This window comes from Coturnix japonica, chromosome 1, assembly GCF_001577835.2.
Source record: "Coturnix japonica isolate 7356 chromosome 1, Coturnix japonica 2.1, whole genome shotgun sequence".
Classification (NCBI taxonomy): domain Eukaryota; kingdom Metazoa; phylum Chordata; class Aves; order Galliformes; family Phasianidae; genus Coturnix; species Coturnix japonica.
In genome coordinates, this window is record NC_029516.1 from 125452149 (window position 1) to 125474288 (window position 22140).

Here is a 22140-nt window from a genome sequence, read left to right on the forward strand (position 1 = left end):
GTGGGAAATGTTTTAATAAGGGAAATGTGTGTGACTGCACTATCTCTTATCAGTACCTACCAGTGCACTCCTTCAGTATCAGCCCAACAGACCCTGCACTGTTTTGGTTTTTTTGCTGACATTAACACACTTTTCTATACACTGCACACACACCATAATAATGGCCATGAAAATGGCCATAATAATGGCTACTTCAGTAGACTGCAAGCCTTGTTTCATTACCTTTGGTACAAGGGAAATATAAGTAAACTACTTGCTTTTAATAAACTTAAAGCAATTGCCAAGGTGTTTCAGGGCTACAGAGGCCTTAAAGAGTCCAGAGTCCTTGGAGAAGTGAGATTTGTATCCCCCCAGGCCAGGAAGAGAAACATTCTCTCTGGAAACCTGAAAGAATATGGTGTGCAGATTCATGCTGCCATATGCAAGGGTCCACCTACTCAGCAACACCCACCATCCTCAACCCACAAAGATAAGCCAACAGCAGCCATGTCGGATGCCATGACATACAGTTGGTCTACCTCCTGTGCACAGCAAACTAAGTGTGTTGAGCTTGTACAGCATAGTGCAAAAGCCAGTCTGCCAAAGGCCATGGGCTAGATGGATGAGGACTGCGACACACATCTCTGCATTTACTGTGTGACCCAACCACCCCAGGAATCAAGGAGACAGATTTCTGGAACTTACTGGAGAAGAACCGACATATAACTCAGCTAATGTTTCTAAGTTGTAAGTGGAAATGATTCAGCGCGCATTCTGAATGCAGACTTGCAACTGAAGCTACTGATGTGCATTTGTTCAGCTTCTGGAGCTCATTCTTGTATTGCATTTGCTTCCATCAATCACAGAGCATCTTGTATTGGCACTACAGAAATTTGAGGCTGAAGGCTTTTTAATACTATGTGCCCAATAGTAGATTTGTGTGCAAAACCCCAAACCATGTGTACATAAAGCTCATCTCCTCTCCAGTTTAGCTACTCCAGGGCAAAGGATGAAGCCCGCTTCAGTATTTTTCCCTACTCCTACTGCTTAGTCTCGTTGCAAATTGTATGCACTGTGTAGGCTTCTCCAAATTTCATAGTTTCATAGTTTCATAGTCTCGTGCGGGTTGGAATTGCTGTAATCTGGACATAACTGCCTGCACTCTGGGTATCTGGAATCCCACGTGCAAATAAATAGCAATGCTAAAGGCAATTCTGCCTGAATTTGCTCGTTTTTTAAAAAGGCCAGCTAAGCCCAAAGATGTACTGATGACTCCTCATTACTCACCTTTGTTGTTTACAAGGTGCCTCAAGAAAGGTGACTCATTCTCATTCCCAACAGGCTTTTTACATTATGATATTACTGATACTGATGTCTTTGAAGGCAGACACTGCACCAGAAACTTCGAGTTTGGATGCATCTCTTAATTAAACTAAAAATCTTCAAGGAAAGGCAGCAGAATTTTTACCTTGTTTGCAAAGGTGTTAAAAAGTCATACTGGTAAAAACAAACAAAAAAAAAACCCCAACGCTATTCTGACTGCTTCTCTAGTATCTTGGTAATTGGCTAGACCTCATTCACTTAACACTGTACTTGTTTGCTTCATCTGACTTACCCATTACTCCAACTCCTTATGTTGAAAGATAATGCAGATATTGCTGTTCCAGTGCAACACATCATAGATGGCCCACTGCCACCCCTGCAGATTTTGGGGGAATGCTACCTACTGACTACATTTCAACAATGTTCTGGAACAAAAGAGCTTGCTGGTTATGAATATTCAGAAGGAATAGCTCTTCTAATCCAAAGGTGCCGATCTCTGACTTCAAGCAATGTCTTCTCATACCAGACCGAGTGCACTAAAAACATCATTCCTCAGCTGTTGTGTCCATCTGTGTACTGCATTTTCTGAATCCACACAACTACTTACAGACTTTATTCCTTGAAACATAACCTTCCATTTAGCTGTACAGGCACTCTTCTCCATCAGGAATTTATATAGTTTGGAACAACTAGATAAAGTGGTATATCTCAGATACGTTCAGCTTCGGAATAAACCCATTAACGCCTCCGATCCCAGAATAGCTGAAATGGCGGCTGGACAGTAAGTACTAAAGCAAATACTACAGAGTGACAACGTTGTTGTGATTTATTTTATTCGTATCAGGTTTTAAAATGTTGCTTTGGTTTCATTTCCATTCTTGCTACCTGCAGGTTTTTTTGGCTCACTGTAAACCACTTACTAGAAAAAAATGAAGATGTCTTCAGTGATGGTCTACAAAGTCCCTATTCCATTGCTGGCGCAGGAAAAAAGGAGGTTTGAGTACAGAATTTCTCTTCAGTACAAGTTTAACAGGATGTCTGCAGCAAGGCAACAGGATATTCTCTGACGTTATTCTATGACGTTATATTCCGTTTTAAGATTTGAAAGAGATTTTTTCATATAGCCACCAAAAATATCTTCGAGGTATTATCCTATCATCATTGCTGGCAGAGGAAGAAGCAACATCCTCATTGCACTGGGATGAATATGAATCCCTCAAATTCATTCTAGTCTGACATTCTTCTATAATCTAACAGTCCCCCCTGGAAAATGATCCTGGGTATTTGGTGTATGTTCACTTTGCTTTACAGACATAATCCATACCAACTCAGAAACCCTTCTGCATCAGATTTATTTCATCCATCTTGCTTAGTAAACCATTTCTGAAGAATGAATGAATTTCAAAATGGAAAATTACCATCAGAACATCTGGGCTTCTTTGTGAATTAAAATATTATGTGGCTCTCCTAAATGAGAAGAAAGTGAGTAAAGCAGAAGCTAATTTCAGCTCCTGCTCTTCTGTAAGTTATTCTTGGTGTCGTGTAACTACAGTACTCTCTGGGAATAGAAATTTCTGAAGACGTCAAGATGATGGACAGGGAGAACTGAGATCTTATGGCACGTGTACATTCTTCAAAGGATGGAAAAACTGTATTTACCTGCTTCTTGTATTATTAATGCTTCATTTAGATATGTTGGTGAGTTTGTGAATAATACTCGACATCCACTCTGAAAGGCTTTAAAATGTTTATTTTCCTCTCTCAGCAACAGTATCACCCCATCCCTTTTACCTCTAGGGTCTCACCTTCCGTTCTAGCTTTCTTTACTCCAGCAGACTCCACATCTTCAAAGGATCTCTTTCGACTTGTCCCACCACTGAATGGATTGGGACCTGGATTCTGATGACCCCCATTTAAGGTGCCATTGCTATAGTAACGATTCAGGTGACAGTTCTGGAGGTTCAAGAGAAACTGGGCACATTCTTGGAAGCCCTGGGTATGTGCAAGGTCTGCTGCTGTCAGGCCACTGGCATTTCTTAAGCTGTACAATACAAAGAAACTGAATTACACTCATTCATCAATCTAGCTTGTTGCTGCTGCTGCCCTTACTGACTATCTATCTGCTGGCGATGAGAGAAAACATACACTTAGTAAATTCCCATTAAGAAATTAGTTATCAATCATAGTTTTATAACTAACTTAACTTTTCTTACATACATCTGTCTTCTAAGCAAAATTTGGGCGACAATAAACTTTAAAATAAAATCAATATGCTATGTGCTTTAAAAAAAAAAAAAAAGCATCTTCCTATTTAAACTTCTCAAAATGCTTTAATCTAAAACAGTCTGAAGTACCTGGCCTTTTACATAAACTTCAGACTAATTTAAGCCTTGAAATTAACCATCTTCTGCAGTTTATCTTGTAATCTATATCTTGAGTAAAAGATCAAATACTCGAAACAAACTTAACATGACTTGGCAATTGTCCATGGCATTCTGGTTTCTAAGGTAACAATAAAATATACACACATAAAGAAAAAAAGACAAAGATGCTATACTTAATTATGCTTTGCTTATAGGATTATTTTTTTCCAGTTTGTTTTTTATTTCAAAGTGTGTGACATCATAAGTGTTGGGACTTGCTTTCTTATTTGTATCAAGACTTTCTCCATGTATAAGAGGAATGACACTGGAATTTGAATGCTCTAAAGCACCAAGAATATTATAAATGAAAACAGGTAAGATGCATAGACTTATTGAGGTCTAATTTGAAAAAGAGCGCAGTTATCACATATATTTACCCAAACATACATGTCTGTGCAACGAGGAAATGTGAATAACTGTCGACAAGAGGGCTAAAAATGACAAAAGTTGCCAATAAATCTTTCCTAATTTTTTTCCTCCTTTCCAACACATCAGAAAATTGGATTTGTATCTGGGCTTCAGTACTTCAGACAAGTTCATTATTTGAAGCTTCAGAAACAGAGTAGTGAAAGAGTAGAATTTAGAAGACTGATAATTAATTCCACTGTTGAAACTCATAGGAAAAAGAAATCAACATCAGCTCATGTGAAGAGCACAAAGAACAAAGCTTAGCTTTTCTTCCTAGAATGTTGCAAGCAAACATAACACAATGCAACAAAAACTTCAGGGACATAAACTTGAAAAATTACCGTTTTGAACAAAAACAATAGCTCAGTTATATCTAATCTGCTTTACATTTGCTGGTCCCTGAAAGGCACTGCATTTAATTTACACAAGAGCAAGTGTGTAAGGCTGCATATGCCAAATTTTGAGAAAGGATTCTTTTTTTGTCTGGAAAACAGAAGAAGAAGAAATGAGATTTGAAGTTTCACCTAAAAAAAAAAAAAATCATTATAGCAATAAGAATAGAAATGGTTCACTTCACTGACTACACAAGGACACAAGAAGGAGCCCCTTTTCTTATATACAATCCATCTCGATACCAGTCCTTGATTATAAACTCTAATAACGTAAATTACCAAGTGAGAAGGAAATCAAAGTAATCAAAGATTCATTTTGATACTAAGAATACTATATGTGATGTGGACAGACATGTCAAAATATGAGAAGGAAACTAAGAGAGGTAATCACCATATTGGAATAAATTTTTAGCTACCTCAGTTATTAGAATGTCTCTTAAGAAACACTTCATTTTTTATAGCAGCTTATGGAAAGAACTGAAATATATAAAGGATATTAAAATAACATGATGATGAGCTTTGAAAGAACAGCAGTAAAAAACAGCTTTGGACAGCACAAAAGGAATACCTCAAAAATCTTTATTTCTTGAAAAACCTTTTATCCCACATATCCTCCATTTTTTATAAGCTAAAAATCCCCTCAGTTCCAGCTTTGAGCTGACTATCCCTAATCTTGAAATGGTAGAAGCTCAAAGAAACTCAAAGCATACTATCTGATATTCAGTCTTCAGGCAAGACATCCTTCTAATCATACTGCAAATGTGACAGCTCTATTTCTCTATTACTCAATATTTAAAACCTAGCAAGGCTTTTTTTAAGAAGATACTGCACTTGAGGACAGTTTTAGTTTGTTTCAGGCCTCCTTAAACTAGGCTACCTACCTAAATTAACATCAAGGAAATAACAAGCTAGGTATTTTTTATTATTTTTTACAAAACAGCTGCCAGCAAGGAAAGTACGAAGGGATGGAAGAAGTAATATTAAAGAAAAGAAAATCAGGCTAAGTCTTGTGTGCATTATGTACATTTCACAATTAGTCATCTACTAAATAGCATTCATTGACGTGGTAGAATATTTTCTAAAGGTTGGTCAAATTGTGTCCGACACAATTCTGTTGCAGTGCTGACTAATATGAGAAGAAATTGACTTTACGTTACTTAGGATCAAATGCAGTTTGTGGTAGGTTGCTACACTGCTGATGCATTGTACACTTGGAAGGCACACACGTTACCATTTTCAAAGAAAATTCATGGATTTGAATAAACAAATGAGTCCTGCTATCCTGTTAAGATTACTTAGCAGTTATTTCATTTTGCTTTGCAGTTCATTCATTACATCTATGTACTCTTATTCCTGCAGATAAATTAGAAGTTTGATGTTATTTACCCTCAACCTTCTTTATAGGCTGAAAGCCAGGCACTAGAAATGATAAGGACATATTATTTGCCTCAAAGCACAGAATGAGATGCTAACTCCAAAGCAAAGTAAGAAAAAAACAATTGGAAAGATAAATTTTTGTATGATTAAGTTATTATAAATAGAAAAAAAAATCAGAAGTTGAAAGAAATCTGGATAAAGAGAAGTAGGTGATCTTGAGTTTCCTTGACAGATTTCATTTAACATTTAAATTACTCTGTAGTGACAAGCATTTCATAAACAAGTTGAATATATGCACTACTGATTAAGAGTTAAAGCTCTGATGTTTGTACGTGTTTATTCACATACCTTATACAGTGCCTTAAAAAAGAAAACACAGTCTTAGATACCAATTTTTCTTCACCCATCAAATGACATCCTCAAGGCAGTGTTCAAAACTGACTAATTTTATTGTGAAGAGGACTCTTTTCAACTGATTTTCTCCCACAAGTTGACATCACAATTGGTATCAAAGCAACTATGAAGATGCTATTGAAACTGAAATGCTTTAAAAAAAAAAGCTGACCGTGTGCCTAATTCATTCTTCGAAAGCAATGGAACAAGTAGTTTAGGAAGATTTTCTTTGATTATCTCTATTTAAATGCAGTTATTTTGTGAAGTTCACCAGAAGGAAAAAAAATCTGAGGCAAGCTGTCAGAAAATATAGAAAATAATACCATCATTACAGAAAAAAACAACTTGGTATTGCCTAAAAGTACCTTTCTGTAAGAAAGATTTACTTCAGGATAATTAGAAAAAAAAAACAACCTACTCTTACAAGGATTTGTAGAAAGAAAAGATGAAGACCTGCTGTTCTTGCACTGAGCTAAACTGAAGATACTTAGAAAGAACTTGAGTCTAAGTTGTTTCATATGTACATGCTTGTGAAACTTACTGAAAGAAAACAGCAAGCACATTTCTGTGCATTTTTGATATTTACTACTTGAAATAGACCATATTCCACTTATAATGTCACATACCTTGAAAAACAAAACAAATGTTTGCTATAAAAGTCAACATTAAATCTTTTTGGAAAAACATTCACATATGTAGAGAAAGCTATGTATAATTTTTAAGTAGTGATCACATCACCTCCAGCTTACTGTGTTTTTGTTAATGCCATGCGACAATCTAAGAAATAAACCACAGTTTTTGTATATCAATGTAATATCTGTTAAAAATACTGATCTCAATTATCTATTGTTAGTTTACAAATAAAGTAGATAATCGTAAATTAGGGTAAGCAAAGCATGCAAATCTATAGATTCTATATCTGAATTCCTAGATTAGCATTAAAACCAATCACCGCAACAAATACCTCAACAGTATGCCTTGTGTGCAGAAAGGAAGCGATACTGAACATTCAATGCCACAACTGTAAGGTTTTCGGAGAAGCACCTGTGGCAGTTTCAGCAGTTTCTATATGGAATGCTCCCCCTTTCTAGGATTACTTGAAAAAATCAAGTCAATTCGAATTACGTAGCTGTAAAACATTGACATGTGTAGTTTTCACAGTTTCAGAATCTTCTGTTTGATTTAAACGGGCAATGGTGCATAAACAGGAAACTTATAATCATAAGGGATCACATATTTGCAGGCAACAATATGATTAAAAGTTACATTAACATACATAAAGTGCTGTAGCACATTATTCATTATGTAAGCCATTATCATGTGACCACCTTAACAACAAGATACTAAGCCTTTTATGCCTTTAAAGTATTATTACTTTCATCCTGAAACCCATTTGCCAGTTCTTCACTGAAATTTATATAGAATAAATTAAAATTACCAGTCAACCCATGGCTTCAATCACTTTAAATTTAGTAGGCTGTATCTCAAAAGAATTAGTAACTATTCCTATATAAAAATTAGCAGATACAAGGATTAAAACAAAAGGAGAAAGAAAAAAAAGATCAGAACACGAAAACGCCCACAGTGAGAAAAAAGTTTCCTATAAACATCAGCATACTAGTCTAAAATTTCTACAGTAAAGTGATTTTAGAATACTAAACTTCAACTGTTTTAACCCTTTGGTGTCCAAATACAAAAGTTGCAAAATAGTTTTAAAACTTTTTTCCAGATACCAATATAAAAATATTCTTAACTAAACAGATGTGTGTCATTGCTGGGGACAGCTATAAGAACTCTATCCATGCTAGAATTACAACCTGGGCATCTACAAAAGCACAAGTTGGTGCCAAGTTTTTATTTCACAACAAAATGTGGCAGCTGAAATCATTTGAGACCTTTTCAACTCAAGGTAGAGATCCCCTAAAATCGTCACGTGGTGAGTATCCTGGAAAGAAGGAGGTAGTTTTTGTGTTGGTTGATGCTCGGCTGAAGATGAGCTGACAGTGTGTCCAGGTGGCCAAGAAGGCCAACAGCATCCTGGCCCATGTTAGAAATAATGTGGCCACCAGGAGCAGAGAGGTAATCATTCCTCTGGTGAGGATGCATCTTGAGTACTGTGTTCAGTTTCGGGCCCCTCACTACAAGAAAGGCACTGAGGCTCTGGAACGTGTCCAGAGAAGGGCAACAAAACTGGTGAGGGGTCTGGAGTACAGGCCTTATGAGGAGCAGCTGAGGGAGCTGGGATTGTTTAGTCCGGAGAAGAGGAGGCTCAGGGGAGACCTCATTGCACTTTACAATTTCCTGAAGGGAGGTTGTGATGAAGAGGGGCTTGGCCTCTTCTCCCAGGCAACAAACAGGACCCGAGGAAATGACCATTAAGTTGTATCAGAAGAGGTTTAGATTAGACATAAGAAGGAACTTTTTCTCTCAGAGAGTGGTCAGTCACTGGAATGGCTGCCCAGGGAGGTGGTGGAGTCACCATCACTGGCATCTGGATGAGGAGCTTACAAGATACGGTTTAGTGGTTTGCTGTAGCTACAGCAGTAGGAGGATGGTTGGACTAGATGATCCTGTAGGTCCTTTCCAACCTTGTGATTGTAAGATTCTCTTTGTGAAGCCCTTTTTTTTTTTTTTTTTTTTTTTTTCCATCTTAGTATTACGGTTCACAAAGGATTATGTAGCTGCACCTTCTGACACAAGAAAGAACTAAGTAACCAAGGTATACCACGTTAGAAATACTACAGTCATCACCATTCGGTGGAGATTTTCTGCCTCAGTTTCTGATTTAAGTGCTTTAAGAAAGACCTAAAAGAGCAGACTTCAGTTTTCAGTATCACTTGTGGAAACGCGAATCATTTCCACGTAAACATTTGCCTGAAGAATATACCACTGACTTTTACTGCTAGCAGCAATTAAAAGTAATTTTTAATTTATACCCTACTACATAAGAGATAATCCCTAACACAACTCACAAAAGGGATCAATGACTACATTAACACTTAAGATGATACAATGCTTACAAAAAACAGAAGAGGCCTTCACTACTGAAATGAACATAAAAGCTTTCAAGATAACTAGGAACAATGCGTTTCAAATAAGCATCTTGTTAGTACTGTATCCTCTTTAAGTTGAAAGACAACACAAGACTTATAAAGCCAGGCAGCCACGAAAATCAGATCTCACACTGATGCTGCTATTATGTCTCTACCAGGATCTCCACTGCTTACAGTGAGAAAAGCATTATAAATGACGATTAAGGAAAAGTTCAGATTGGACTCTTAACTTGAAATGATTAGCAGTCTTGTAATGCAGATTCTGAAAGGTAGCAAATACAATCACCTTATTTCTCTTACAGATACACGGAAAGGCAAATACAGGCTAAAATTTGAAAAACTGAGAAAGCAAGCTTCTCTGAAATGTGCCAAATACAGAAGATCAAGAGATTTAGTAGAAAAAGCATGGACATTCGCTTGAGAAAACTAAAGAGATAAATTCCTTTTGAACAGATGTTTTTGTGCCAAAGGGAAGAAAATACCAGGAATGAAAGAACTAATCAGACGGATTTGCTGTTTCTGAGATGTGAAGAGAGAAAGATTTTTCAAACTACGCAAAATATTAGATCTTTTTGACTTGGTGCTCTCACTCACATATTTATTAAGAAACTACTGATGCACAGGGAGCTGCTCTAAACAAGCTTCTCAGAATTTGTACAATTTACTGTGTTTCATGCTAAGGAAAGCTTATCTACCACATACTAACACCATCTTCCAGAATACATAGAAGGAATTTATATGAAACATAAGAGTAACATTCATGCTAAGCAACTGCTTTTAAACTCTTCAGAAGGCTCACTAACCCTCCGTACAATGCGGTACAACTCATAACCTGTAGCATAAATCACACAGCATCAGAAAATCTTTTCTGACCAACCTCAATATGTTTTGGGCCATGCAGCAAGTGCCTACGGGTTTTTCTTGTCCAAGTCCAAAGAGACTTGCTGAACTATGATCAACCAAAAAGACCCAAACTCGAACTGCAACCAAAACCCACATCGACACATCTTCAACCAAAAGTTAACTACAACTCATTTGCCCTAACAGTTCTCCAGTCTAATCAAAATCTAACAGCAGATCAAACATGCCATTCATAAAGATCATCCCCACTACCTGTGTCAAGACCAACCAACAGAATTGATAAGACTGTTGTACATAGGAACATACTGCATCCTTGTTTCTTTCATTGCATTTAATCTCTCTTCTACCCAAGTTCCTCTTTGTAACACTGGCCTCTCCACCTACTTAGCTGTACCTGCAAGTTTTTTTCACAGAAAAGGAAAAAGACCTATCTGAAAGTAAGCTGCACAGAAAGGAAAAATCACTTCCAACAACAACAAAAAAACAACAAAAAACTCATTCTTGTCATAAATCTGAACTACTGCGATTTAAAATTCTTATTAACACTTCATTTTTCTTTACCCAGCTCTTTTGGACTGAAATCAACAAAACTACCGTAACTCACAGAGGCTTGTCACTAATGACTAAGCTCCCCTATGAAGCTGGATCATAACCTGCTTTCTTTCTTTGCATTTCAGAAGAGTCCCAAAATATCACTGCTTTAATGAAGGATTTAACTTTACTTATAAGAAGTGCAACCTCTTGCACTCTTCTCTGTTCCTGAGCTTCTATCAACAACTGCTTCCACTAATCATCCACTCTGAAACTGAACAGGAATTACTGAATTTGTCTCCACTTGAAGTAGCCTGAGCTTGAAAAGTACCAAACAGATTGTATAAATATCAATATACTAATTAACAGATAAGAACTGCAGACATATACTTAAAAAGCGGTCGTTGACTAGCTAGGAAAACAAGCATACATGATTAAAAGCTACAAGTTTCTGCTAAATTTTTAAGAGAGAGGAAGAAACCCAGAAATATGCAGCCTTACTTTCCAATAAGCATAACACAACCGAAACAGATGTCTAAAACCTGAGGGAACAGGCCATAAAAGCTTCCCTGAAAAGGAAACTGACAGTAGTAACAAAGTAAGAGCTGATTTCTACTGTTTATCCTCCTGAAACCTACATAGTTCTTCTGCATGTTTACTAAAGTGGACTAAATTTCAGAAAGTAAAGAAGTATCACAGGTAGAAATAATAACAAAAGCTGAGATAATGCAGCAGTAGCCACAATCAAGACTTGTAAAATGTCCAATGACCAGAACGTGGGAAATGAGAACAGAGAAGCATCTCTTCAGGGTCTTGCAGCATCCCATCATGGTACAGCAAAGTGATTTTTCCGAAAACCTTAAGACATCTGTCAAGAAAATATGAAGAATCCTACAGTATTCAAGCACCTTGATCAACAAAACTCTGGAATGACCTAGTAATCACGTTCAACTGGATGCATAACAAGCCATGTAGAATCAGAGAATATCCCAAGTTAGAAGGGACCAACAAAGATCACTGAGTCAGCTCCAAATCTTGGTAGCACAGCAGCTTGCAGGGGTAGCTTCTGCAAGAGGCAAGAGGCTGCTTCGTGCTGAACATGGCCTGTTCCAGATGGCTCCCATGGGCTCAACACAAGCACAACTGAGCCCGTCCTAATCCTCAAGGTACACTTCTCTATCCCAAAGAAATATTGCATTCAAAATTTCTCTCCTAGCACCAAACCAAGTCACTCTGTCATACACAATGACAGTTCCAGAAGATCCTTTATTCAGAAATATTCAAACTTGCTGTACGAGTGAACTGCATGGAAACACAGACAAGGAAAGAAACAATTAAGTTCGAATTAGTATAATTAACAGCTGCCTTTGCTTACTTTCTTTTATTTAATAGTGTCCTGTGTAAACAGCTGATCTTCGTATTTTATATATATATGTATGCACTGTGATATATCTTTGAAACCACGTAGCAACCAGCATTTCAAAAATCATGTAAAAGAGCAAAACAAAACATGGCACCAAGAAGGCTTTTCCACTTTAAAGAGCTGTGGATACTAGTTTGTCACCGTAGCAAATAACACACAATTAACCATACATAAATTGCATTAATTATGCTGTTTCAGCGAAAATCCAGCAGTTATTATGGATACTTTAAAAAAAAAATACTATCCACATTAAAAATCATTTACACAGCAAACCTTTTCACTCATATGAGGACACTGTGACCACCTGCTTCCCCCTCTTCAAGGGTCCATGAATACCATAGTTAGTGGAGTAACCATTTTTATGGCTGTAGGACATACTGTGCACAGAATATGCTTCAGCTAAAATGAGAAGGTAAATACCACAAAAAAAATCAAAATATTTTCACTAGGGTACAATTATTATTTTTTAATATTACTAAAAAATTTACACAGGAATAGAGTCCCAAATTCTCTCTCATCAATTAGAAAAACAATGCAAAACTTCATGGAATTTAGATACTGTAAGATAAAGTATTTCTCCGTAAAACTAATACACTAACAAGCCTGAAATGAAGTAAACTTAAAGCAATTCAGGTGAGACAATTATTTTATCCTTACTAGACTACCATCAGTATTCTTCAGCTTCCAACACAACCAATCAAGTGCAGTACATAGAAATAGGGTAGACACCAATATCAAAGATTGACACTAGTCCAAGTAACTTCATTGTAATAGCAGTGTTTCAACAATTACTCAGTAGTCAAAAATAGCATTTTGAAGATGCTACCAAAAAATCAGGAAACCAATATAACCAATACAGATATGGGTCCAGTTTTGAAATCCAGGTGACCCAAAATTGAATAGTAAGAGAAACACATAGCAATTTGGCCTAATTTAACATACTGACATTGGAAACTGAATTCCATGAAATAAATCCTCAATCCTAGTCAGTCAATTAGCTCTCTCTCAGGTGACAGCAGCAGAATTCCATCCAAGTCCTGATGCTCTAAATGAGAAAGGAACATGGGTTGCTCCACAAGCCTATTGAATTGGCATCACTGATTTTATGAGTTCCTGGGAAGAACCTCTTATTTTATTTACCTATAGAACCTATGAGAAGTCTATCCTACTGTAACATAGACAGAATTCAAAGTTAAAAAACAGTGAATTCAAACTATTTCCTGTTCACTAAAACTGCTATAGTATCTATGCCAATTCTGTGGCCAAGAGCTTTGGTCAAAGGTGAGCAACACATTCCAAGCTTTTCAACTGTGGCTTGTAGATACAATGTTTAAGTGAGCAAAATCTGAATTATGTAAATTTAAGTTACAGCCACAAATCCAACCTCAGCCATTCGTCTCCTATTTATTTTTTAAGTCCTATGGATATAACAGCTTCTCTTCATTTACCTCAGACTCAAGTCACATATTTCACGTTGTTTATGCACTTCTGTAACTACTTTCAACTGGAAACTTTCTAAAAACCACTAAAAAGATCATATGCTAATTGATGATGATAATTAAGGTTTGCTCAATTCCACAGTAAATTTAAATTCAAGTTTATCAGAAAACATCTGGAAACGAGTGCAAAAGGGGAATTTATTATTAATGATTGAATGAATTTGACAATAATTGACCTGACAGCTGCATGAGTTATATCAGTGTCATTGTCTATGAAGAAAATCTTTTCATATAAAATTATTTGTTGATTACTATTAACATAAAAGGTCCTCTATTCCCTGAATGCTCAAAGATACCACTGAAAAAGTTAAAATTTATGGTAGATTTATCAGGGCAGCATTACAAAACAGTAAGATGGAAACCAAAGGGTAAAACAAGGTGTTAACTACATGATTCTTACTTCACTTACAACTCAATAGTTTCACATTGCAGGTCAAAATACAATTAGTTACCATTTAAGATAAAAAGGCTAGTTCTAATTAAAACAAACTGCTAAAGTATTTACATTATTATAAGCTATAGAGCTTATACTCAACATTTCTAGGTGAAAACTGCATCCATTTTGTCCATGCTGTAAGTTGCAAAAGTTTGTGAGATTTTCTGAATGTTTTTGCAGTACATAAACCTTTAAAGAAAAAAGTTAAAAGGGCAAATATACACGATTTACTAGCAAACACTATTAAACTAACTGCAAAAAGTGTGCGAGATGCTATTTTGCACATTTTTGCATTGCTTTCCGCATTTATTTACCAGTGTAAGGTGTTAATTTATTGTATAAAAAAAAATAGCAATGAACTATATAAAGTGTACTGTTTGGGGTTATCTCACAGAAGTGGGATACATTTTTTAATACATCACTTAAATGCAATTCTAATATAGCACACTGGTATCATTTCTATAAAATAAACTTTATTACTAGACATGCAAAACATCTTGGGCTTTTCTACGGTTGAACATGTCTAGCTGTTTTGATTTTTCTTTCTGATATTAGTATCTATGTTTACCAGTCTAAGTTAGTCAGCTAAACGCACAACAATCAACAACAACAACAAAAAAACCAACCACCTCACTTACTCTATTTGCGCACCGTGAGCCACAAGGGCACTTATGGAATCCACACTACCAGACCGTGCTGCTTTATGAATAGGAGTTTCACCAACATAATCCTGCAAAGACAAACTACATTTTGTCAAGCATAGTAATCTTTCTAAAAATGACAATCTTATTTTTGCATTATTTTAATTAAGAAAGCAGATATAATAACAGCAGTGTTTATGAGCTAGCAAATGTATCAGGTACTTTATGGAATGTTTTTTTTGCAGTAGGCTCTTACAAATTTAGATATTTAGCGAGAAACAATTATAAAGGAATCTCACATGATGAGCCTTTATCTAATAACCAGATAATCAAAGTCATAGGCAGCAAAATTAGTTAAAAAAAAAAGATCAACATGTTATACTGGAAAAAGTTACTCCAACATTTATCTTCCAGCATTTTAATTCCCCAGTACCCTGCACTTTGCAAGCCATCTTGAATTCAGAAGCAAGATGGCAAAGCTTGTGGGACTGTTACTACTTTCAGATCCTGCTGTCAGTATGGCACAATAAATACTCACCAGATGAAAGCAATCTATGTGTAATCTGCAGTAACATAAGCATGCCCAGAGCTCACAGGACAGGTCAGATCTCTCCTGAGATATGCACATTTGACTTACACATCTTATATACCATTCCTTTCCCTGTAACCTTTATTCATTTAACTTCCATTAGCGTTAACTAATAAATTAAATCACTTCTACTTTTTATCTTAAATGCAATTCTAATAGGAATAATGTATTCTCTTCAGGCCCTCTAACTAGCTTCATAGGTAAAAGGGAAAACCTACACAATTTTATATATGCAATTAGCAAGCAGCAGATGAATCGTGACCTACAGGATGCGGATGAAATTCAGTACTTTCAATTAAATTAATAATTTATAATTAATAATTTATAATTTATTCCACTTAACATTAATAATTATGTTAAGTGATTAATAATGAAATTATTGTGTTAATTAAAATATGTTAATAATAACATTAATAAAATATTAGGAAACAGAACAATCTGAAACAAAGCATAGCTTTGAGGTAGCAAGTTCAGTTATTGTTTTGTTATGTTTTATTACAGTCCTCAAGAATCTCACAGGACAGCAAGCTTTCTGGTTTTTTTCCCTTCTTCACCATTCTTCTTTTATAGAGATATCAACACCGGCTGTTATACACCAGTCTACATAAAAAATGATGTCCCACACTTAGCCCTGCACTACTGGCTACACTGTAGTTCTGAGTTTATTCAAAATCACCATCTTGACATAAGGTAGTAAACACCAGAAATTTTCTGCCAAGCTTCTGAGAAACTCAGTCACATTTTCTAGACTACGTAAACGTAACTTGAAATGAAGGAATTTTGGATTATGTTCCATGTATTCCACTTGCTAACTACAAATTTTATTTATGGTATTTTTATAATGCATGTTACAAATTCATGGCAAATAAATGGCTATGTCTCATGAATAGAAAACAGCTTAAAATGGTGAGGCACAGGGACAGGCTGCCCAACTATGGGTGCTCCATCCCCAGAGATATTCAAGGCCAGGTTGGATGGGGCCCTGGGCAGCCTGACCTAGTAGGTGACAACACTGCTCACAGTCTGTGGGCTGGAACTAGGTGATCCCTTCAGACCACTTGGAACCATTGTGCTTTCTGAGTAACTTCATATCATTTCTTGTATTGATACTTCTTTTCTAGAAGTTACAGAAAGACTGACAAGTCCAATGGAAGACAATTTTATTAACTCTATGGAAACTCATTTGGCACTAACGCATCCAGAAAGATTTTTTTAGATGATGGAATAAATTTTCCATCATGGCAACTGTCATCAATTGCATCACTTTGTTATTGTTTCCATTCCCCCATTTCTAAACAGACTTTAAGAAAATTTAAGATTTAAAAAAAAATAGCTTTTATACATCTCTTTCTCATTGTTCAGCATTAGTATTTATAATCTCACTTCTAATTTGATACTTGATACTCATCAATTCAAAGTTCACTTTAGGACAAGTCAGCTCATCTTGCCAATGCACAGGATGAAGATGACGAACACCTTTACTTGTTCAACAAATCTAATATGTTGCCCACTGTAGGAGCTAAACCAAATTGTGAAGCACTGCTGCAGAGAAGTATTAAAAGGATAAGAAAGGACCTCTGCAAAATGCTCCTTACCACAACACTGAGAATAAGCTACGTTTATTAGTTGGTCTAACCTCGTCACCAATAACCAGAAAAACAGTATCTCAGAGAATGTATGTCTTGAGAAGGACTTCTGTTGATCGCTAACCCAAAAGAGCATGCACTTGAAGCTAAACAATTGAGAAAACAATTTGAGAACAGAATACGTGGATTTTTTGGATTATTTTTTAGTTTAAAATCATGATACCTTATTTTCTATATTCACTAGCATTAGTTATCTTCTTCAGAAGTTCTTCTGTGGAACCACAACTATTAGCTCTCCCTTTTACCTCAAACAGCTTCCTGGCCCTGTAGAATTCTCTTTGGGTTATGAGCTATGCTGAAAGGAAAGAAAAAAAGGAGGCTTCCCACTACAAAACAGTTTTAAAGTTGATGTATTTTTTCAGCAGATAAAAAAAAAAAAAAAAAAAATCAGAAAAGTACTCTTATGAGACTGAGAATAACTCTGTGTTGGTTGAACAATTGGAGTGGATGGTGCTAAACAGAACATACGATGAGATTGGGGCTTCTACAAGAATACTGTCTAGATTAAATTTTGGGGTCCCCATCTACCCTTCTTATGTAGAACTACACCAACTGACCAGACTTGTCTCATAATCCAGAAGTCAAGCAGCAAATAGATGTATAGGAAAATTAGTTCAATGATCAAGATGACACAAATTTGTTTGCTTCTGTGAAGATGTATTTGGAGTGCAGTGCTTCTGAACAGATGGAAGTGTCACAAGGCACCATAAACACTTCCGCATACTTTCTGCAACTCACTGTCACACCACGTCCTCCTCCATCTCCTTGGAGGAGTGCTACTTTTATTCTGCAGAGACAAGCTTTTCTTCCTTACTCAGCTTGGAAATGTGACTAGATTATATCTGATGTTTTTCATTTTATTAACTAGCTATATAGGTGAATTCCTTATTGTGCAATTATAAATGCGTCTGAGGAATCTTTTGTTTCTATGGATTATTTTTTCTTCAGTGAATTCATCTCATCTTGGTTAATCAGTTTGCCTTTAGTCACAATGCTGCTTAGCCTCAAGAGACACCTCCTTTATAAATCTCCCCTCAAACTCTCTGAGTTTCTCCAGACTTTTAGATGTTTTTATTCATTCATCAGTTCATTTTATAACACTTCCTCCCCTTCAATTTCCCCCAGTTCTGCCTTTTTAGAATGCAGATTTACTGTTGTTATGATGTTCCAGTTGAGCTTGAAGTAGAAAGTGAAAAATCTGCTCAGGAATGATTCAATTATTTTCCCCTCTCTTCCATTTACTTCCCTTCCTTCTCAAAGTTACTTACCTGCAATCTTTTTTTCTTAAAACACCCCATGTGCATTTATACTGAAAGCTTTTTAACTACGCAAGCAGTTGTACAATGCTTCTGGCATACATGTTTAAGACACAGAAACAATATTTTACCTGTCAAAAAAAAACAATTCCATCCCTTTTTCAATTGATACAATTTCAAAAGCCTATAACAGACCACATTCCCAAGGCGTGGTCAGACTTCCTAGACCTAGAAATCTAACCTTCCTGAAGCCAGAAAACAGAACCTGGGAAGATGGAACATTTTTCCATGTTCTTTGCTAAGATTTTGCTTTGAATTCATGATTGTTTTACCATCTGAGTTTTCAGTACAGATAATAATGGATATTCTTTAATTTGGATTTAATCCAGAAGGCATAGATGGTTAAAAAAAGCTAATAAAATATGTAAGAAATGACCTTTTTCTTCTTCCTCACTGAGGATATAAACATGCTTACAGTTGTTGCTGGTATAGGTGTCTGCATTTCCTACATCTGCCTGCCCTCGCTATCAAATGGCAGTAACTGGTGGGATGAAAAGTTAATATCACCTGTAAGGATGCAGTATTTCTTAGCCCTTCCCTTCCTTCCTTAAGGCAGGTCCCATGACATTTTTCTGTTCACTTTTGCCAAGTATGGAAAGTAACACAAAAGAAAGATTTAATATACTGAAGTCAAAGGAAAATATATTAGAATGAAATAAGAGGCTTTTTATCCGAAAAGAACTTATGAGTATCTGCTGCATTATCTTGCACAACAGCACAGAATCATTCTGCATTCTAACATGATAAAAACATGGAAAAAAATCAGGGAAAATAGCATCATAATTGCTTTGCACTGTTAGACTGAACTAAAGCAGGCGGGAAGCTAAATGCAAGTTTTGATTCACAATATTAAGAACTATTAGTAGGCACTGCTCATTGAATAGAAAAAAATTACTTTCTGTTGTGTCCAGTGGCAGGCAGGAACAGGCAGGATCATTGCCTGGCACTTCAGCTTTCTCTGACCCTTAGGGGGTGAGGGACAGCAGGGAAAAACTGCCCACCAACTACAAGGGGGGGGAGGGGAGGAGGTAGAAAAGACAGATAATTCTAGCCAGCACATACAGTTAAACAGGAGGGCTGGACCATGGGATATACTCACAGAAGTTACTTTGGAGAGCAAGGTAGAGTTGGGACAAGCAGATTTCAGCATTTATCCTTCATTGCTGCCCAGGACCTTTCTCAGGCAACTGCCACCAGCATTAAATAGGCATTTTAATTTTTTTCCTATATTTCATGGCAGGCAGCATGAGCTACAATACTTCAGGGCAGATAAAAGGAAAACATGCATGCAAGTTCTACTGAGTACCAGAGGTTTACACATTAGGACTGAGAGACTCGAGTGGATTCCTTTTCAGAAGCTATCCTTTTCTTTTTCCAGCCGTGATTGGTTAGTCTGTAGCCAGTGACCAGGAGTCAGTTTGGAAGGAAAGTTTTACTAGTTTAAATATCAAGTATTCCCAGATCTTTCTCAGCATGTGTTTTGTATCCAGTGTCCATGGAACACTTGTCCTCACACAAGCATTAGCCAGTGACTATGTCTGTTTGAAGTACAGCATCAGTCAGCGAGCTGGAAGGAATAAACAGAATACACATCAGGAAATAGCGCTCCAAAACCTCAAGTGTGAGTGGAAGCCCTAGATGATCACCTCAAACAGCTTGCAAGTTACGTAAGTAAAGTCATATATTAAGCAGTGCAAATCAAACAAGAATAGCAGATTTTTGACTGCAATTCTATAAACATCTTGAAGGAACTGTGGAGAGCAAAGCATGCACTATGCTTTACACACTCACGTGTGAAACATCACAAGTATTCGTGGGTTGCTTTTGCTGTAGGTATCACAAAAGTACACTGTCTAGCTTTCCGTGCTCATGCATGTGAAACCGGTGTGACTGAACAGATGCATCTTAATAAGAGCTATTTTTGTTTCTACTATCATTCTAACTACATTATCAAATTAAACCTAACATTTCTTATTACTCAATTAATATTTTGTGGAAGCAAAAAAGGAGTTTTTACAGAAGTGCTACTTGATCCTACTGTTATCAACAACATACAAGGCTTCCCACAATAACAACTTTCAAGTGCTGTTCACGCTGGTATCTCTGCCTGTAAACACCTAAATTTGCCTTTCAAAGTCTTTAAGGATACTACCAGCACTACTTAGTTTGAAAAATTCAGAATCACATTATTCTTCCTCCTCTACTGTTTAGATTTGCTCTTGTAAAAGGCTACCAATTTTCAAAGACTCCTGAGTCACTGGCTAGTCACTAGAACCAGCCTCCCCTGAGGTGGGACAAATTACCAGTCTATTTTTAAACTGCACATCATACTGTCTTCTGCTTCCCTTACAATCATCTGTGTGTTGCCCTCAGCCCACAGATAGCAAATCTGCACTCCTCTTTTCACTCTTCTCTCCTTGAGAGCTAGTTGCTACTTTCCTCTTGGGTTTCTGTTATATTTTTTAAGTAATCTCACACTGTAGATGTTCAATGATTCTTCAACTCCATTTCCTCCTTACTGGCCAGTTCTTCCCTTTATCCTCAGTTGGAAACTTTCATTCTTCTCATCCATTCTTTTCTTCTCATTTAGAAGATATCTGTACATCTTTATTCTGTGCAAGCCATGTCTCCTCTCTAATCACAGTTTCTTTATATTCTTACCTGGGCTCCAGATGCATTTCTAGTTCTTGTGTTTTCTCTTCTGAAGGTTCTACCACTACGCAGCAATAACTTACTGAATAAGTTACTTTTGTCAGGTATCAAGGAGAAGATGCATCTACAGTCTCTGCATCCCGTCACCTTCATTGTTTCTACAATTCGCCTGGTGTCTCACTGCTGTTCTCAATGCACCAGCCTTCTTTTCTGAAAACTCAACACAAACTTCCCCATTTCTTATTTTTGCATGACTTAAAAAAAAAAAAAAGAAACAAACAAACAAAAAAAAAACTCCAGAAATGCAAAGTTGAAGTTCCCCAGCAATCTTAGTTTAACTGTAGGAATAACTGCTCTCATATAAGATCATAAATAACTTTGAGTATTGCTGTAAGGGAACAAATTATGTATGCAGTGCATACATAATAAATCTATTCAGTATTAGAAACATTTTCTCCAAAAGTATAATAGTTTTAAGCATTTGATTCTGTTACCATATCAGAGTTACGTGAACTTTATTATATTAATGTACTCTGCTATCAAATAAAATCAATATCTATACCCATGGTAACAATAATGAAAAATTATCAATTAAGAAAAACCACTCATCTATTCACCATTTGTTAGTGAAGCGCCTGCTTCTGATCTACCTGAAGGAAGTTATTAGAAAAAAATTTAGACATAATTTAAAAGATGGTATCAGTATGAAACCAACCACATCTTAAAATAAATCATGTCTTTGAAAGGTGTTACTAGTTAGATATCTGGCTAGTCATCAAGGAGCATGAAGGTCTCATGGCTCCATAGGCAATGATGAATTAACTGGCTAATTCTCCAATTCTTACATATTAAGTGTATCTCACTGGCCTTTTCTCCTTTATCCCCTCATAAGCATTAGAGTATCAGAGCATTTGGTAATGCTGCCAACACCAGAGCAGCATGACACTGTTTTGCTCAAGAAGGAGAAAGACGTTAGCTCCTAAAACAAACATTCTCCAGAACTTTAGTGATTTACAACATTTGAGTCCTTCTCTACTCTAGTGACATCTTAACTGTCACATAAAGGGCTTTGTTTCTTTTGGAGAGATGTTAAAAATAACCTATCTGTATGCGAATGTAAGGATCACACACATAGCAAGAAGGGATCAAGATGCTCCTTACAGAACTGTATACAGACATGAAATACACATTAAATCAT

The 22140-nt window shown here is 36.4% G+C and overlaps 1 protein-coding gene across 4 annotated transcripts in view; it reads right to left on the reverse strand.

The window, feature by feature from the left end:
* Positions 1-22140, reverse strand: part of ANKRD10 (ankyrin repeat domain 10) — a 33076-nt gene that overhangs the window by 5120 nt on the left and 5816 nt on the right. For 3 of the 4 annotated variants that reach the window (XM_015851428.2, XM_015851430.2, XM_015851429.2), the window contains exons 3-4: positions 14737-14828; positions 3108-3343 (exon numbers count right to left, since the gene is read on the reverse strand). In XM_015851428.2, the coding sequence (XP_015706914.1) occupies positions 3108-3343; positions 14737-14828 (328 nt within the window). Of the gene's footprint in view, positions 1-3107; positions 3344-7259; positions 8441-14736; positions 14829-22140 lie in introns of those variants that run through there. The other variant, XR_004305905.1, reaches the window with a different exon arrangement.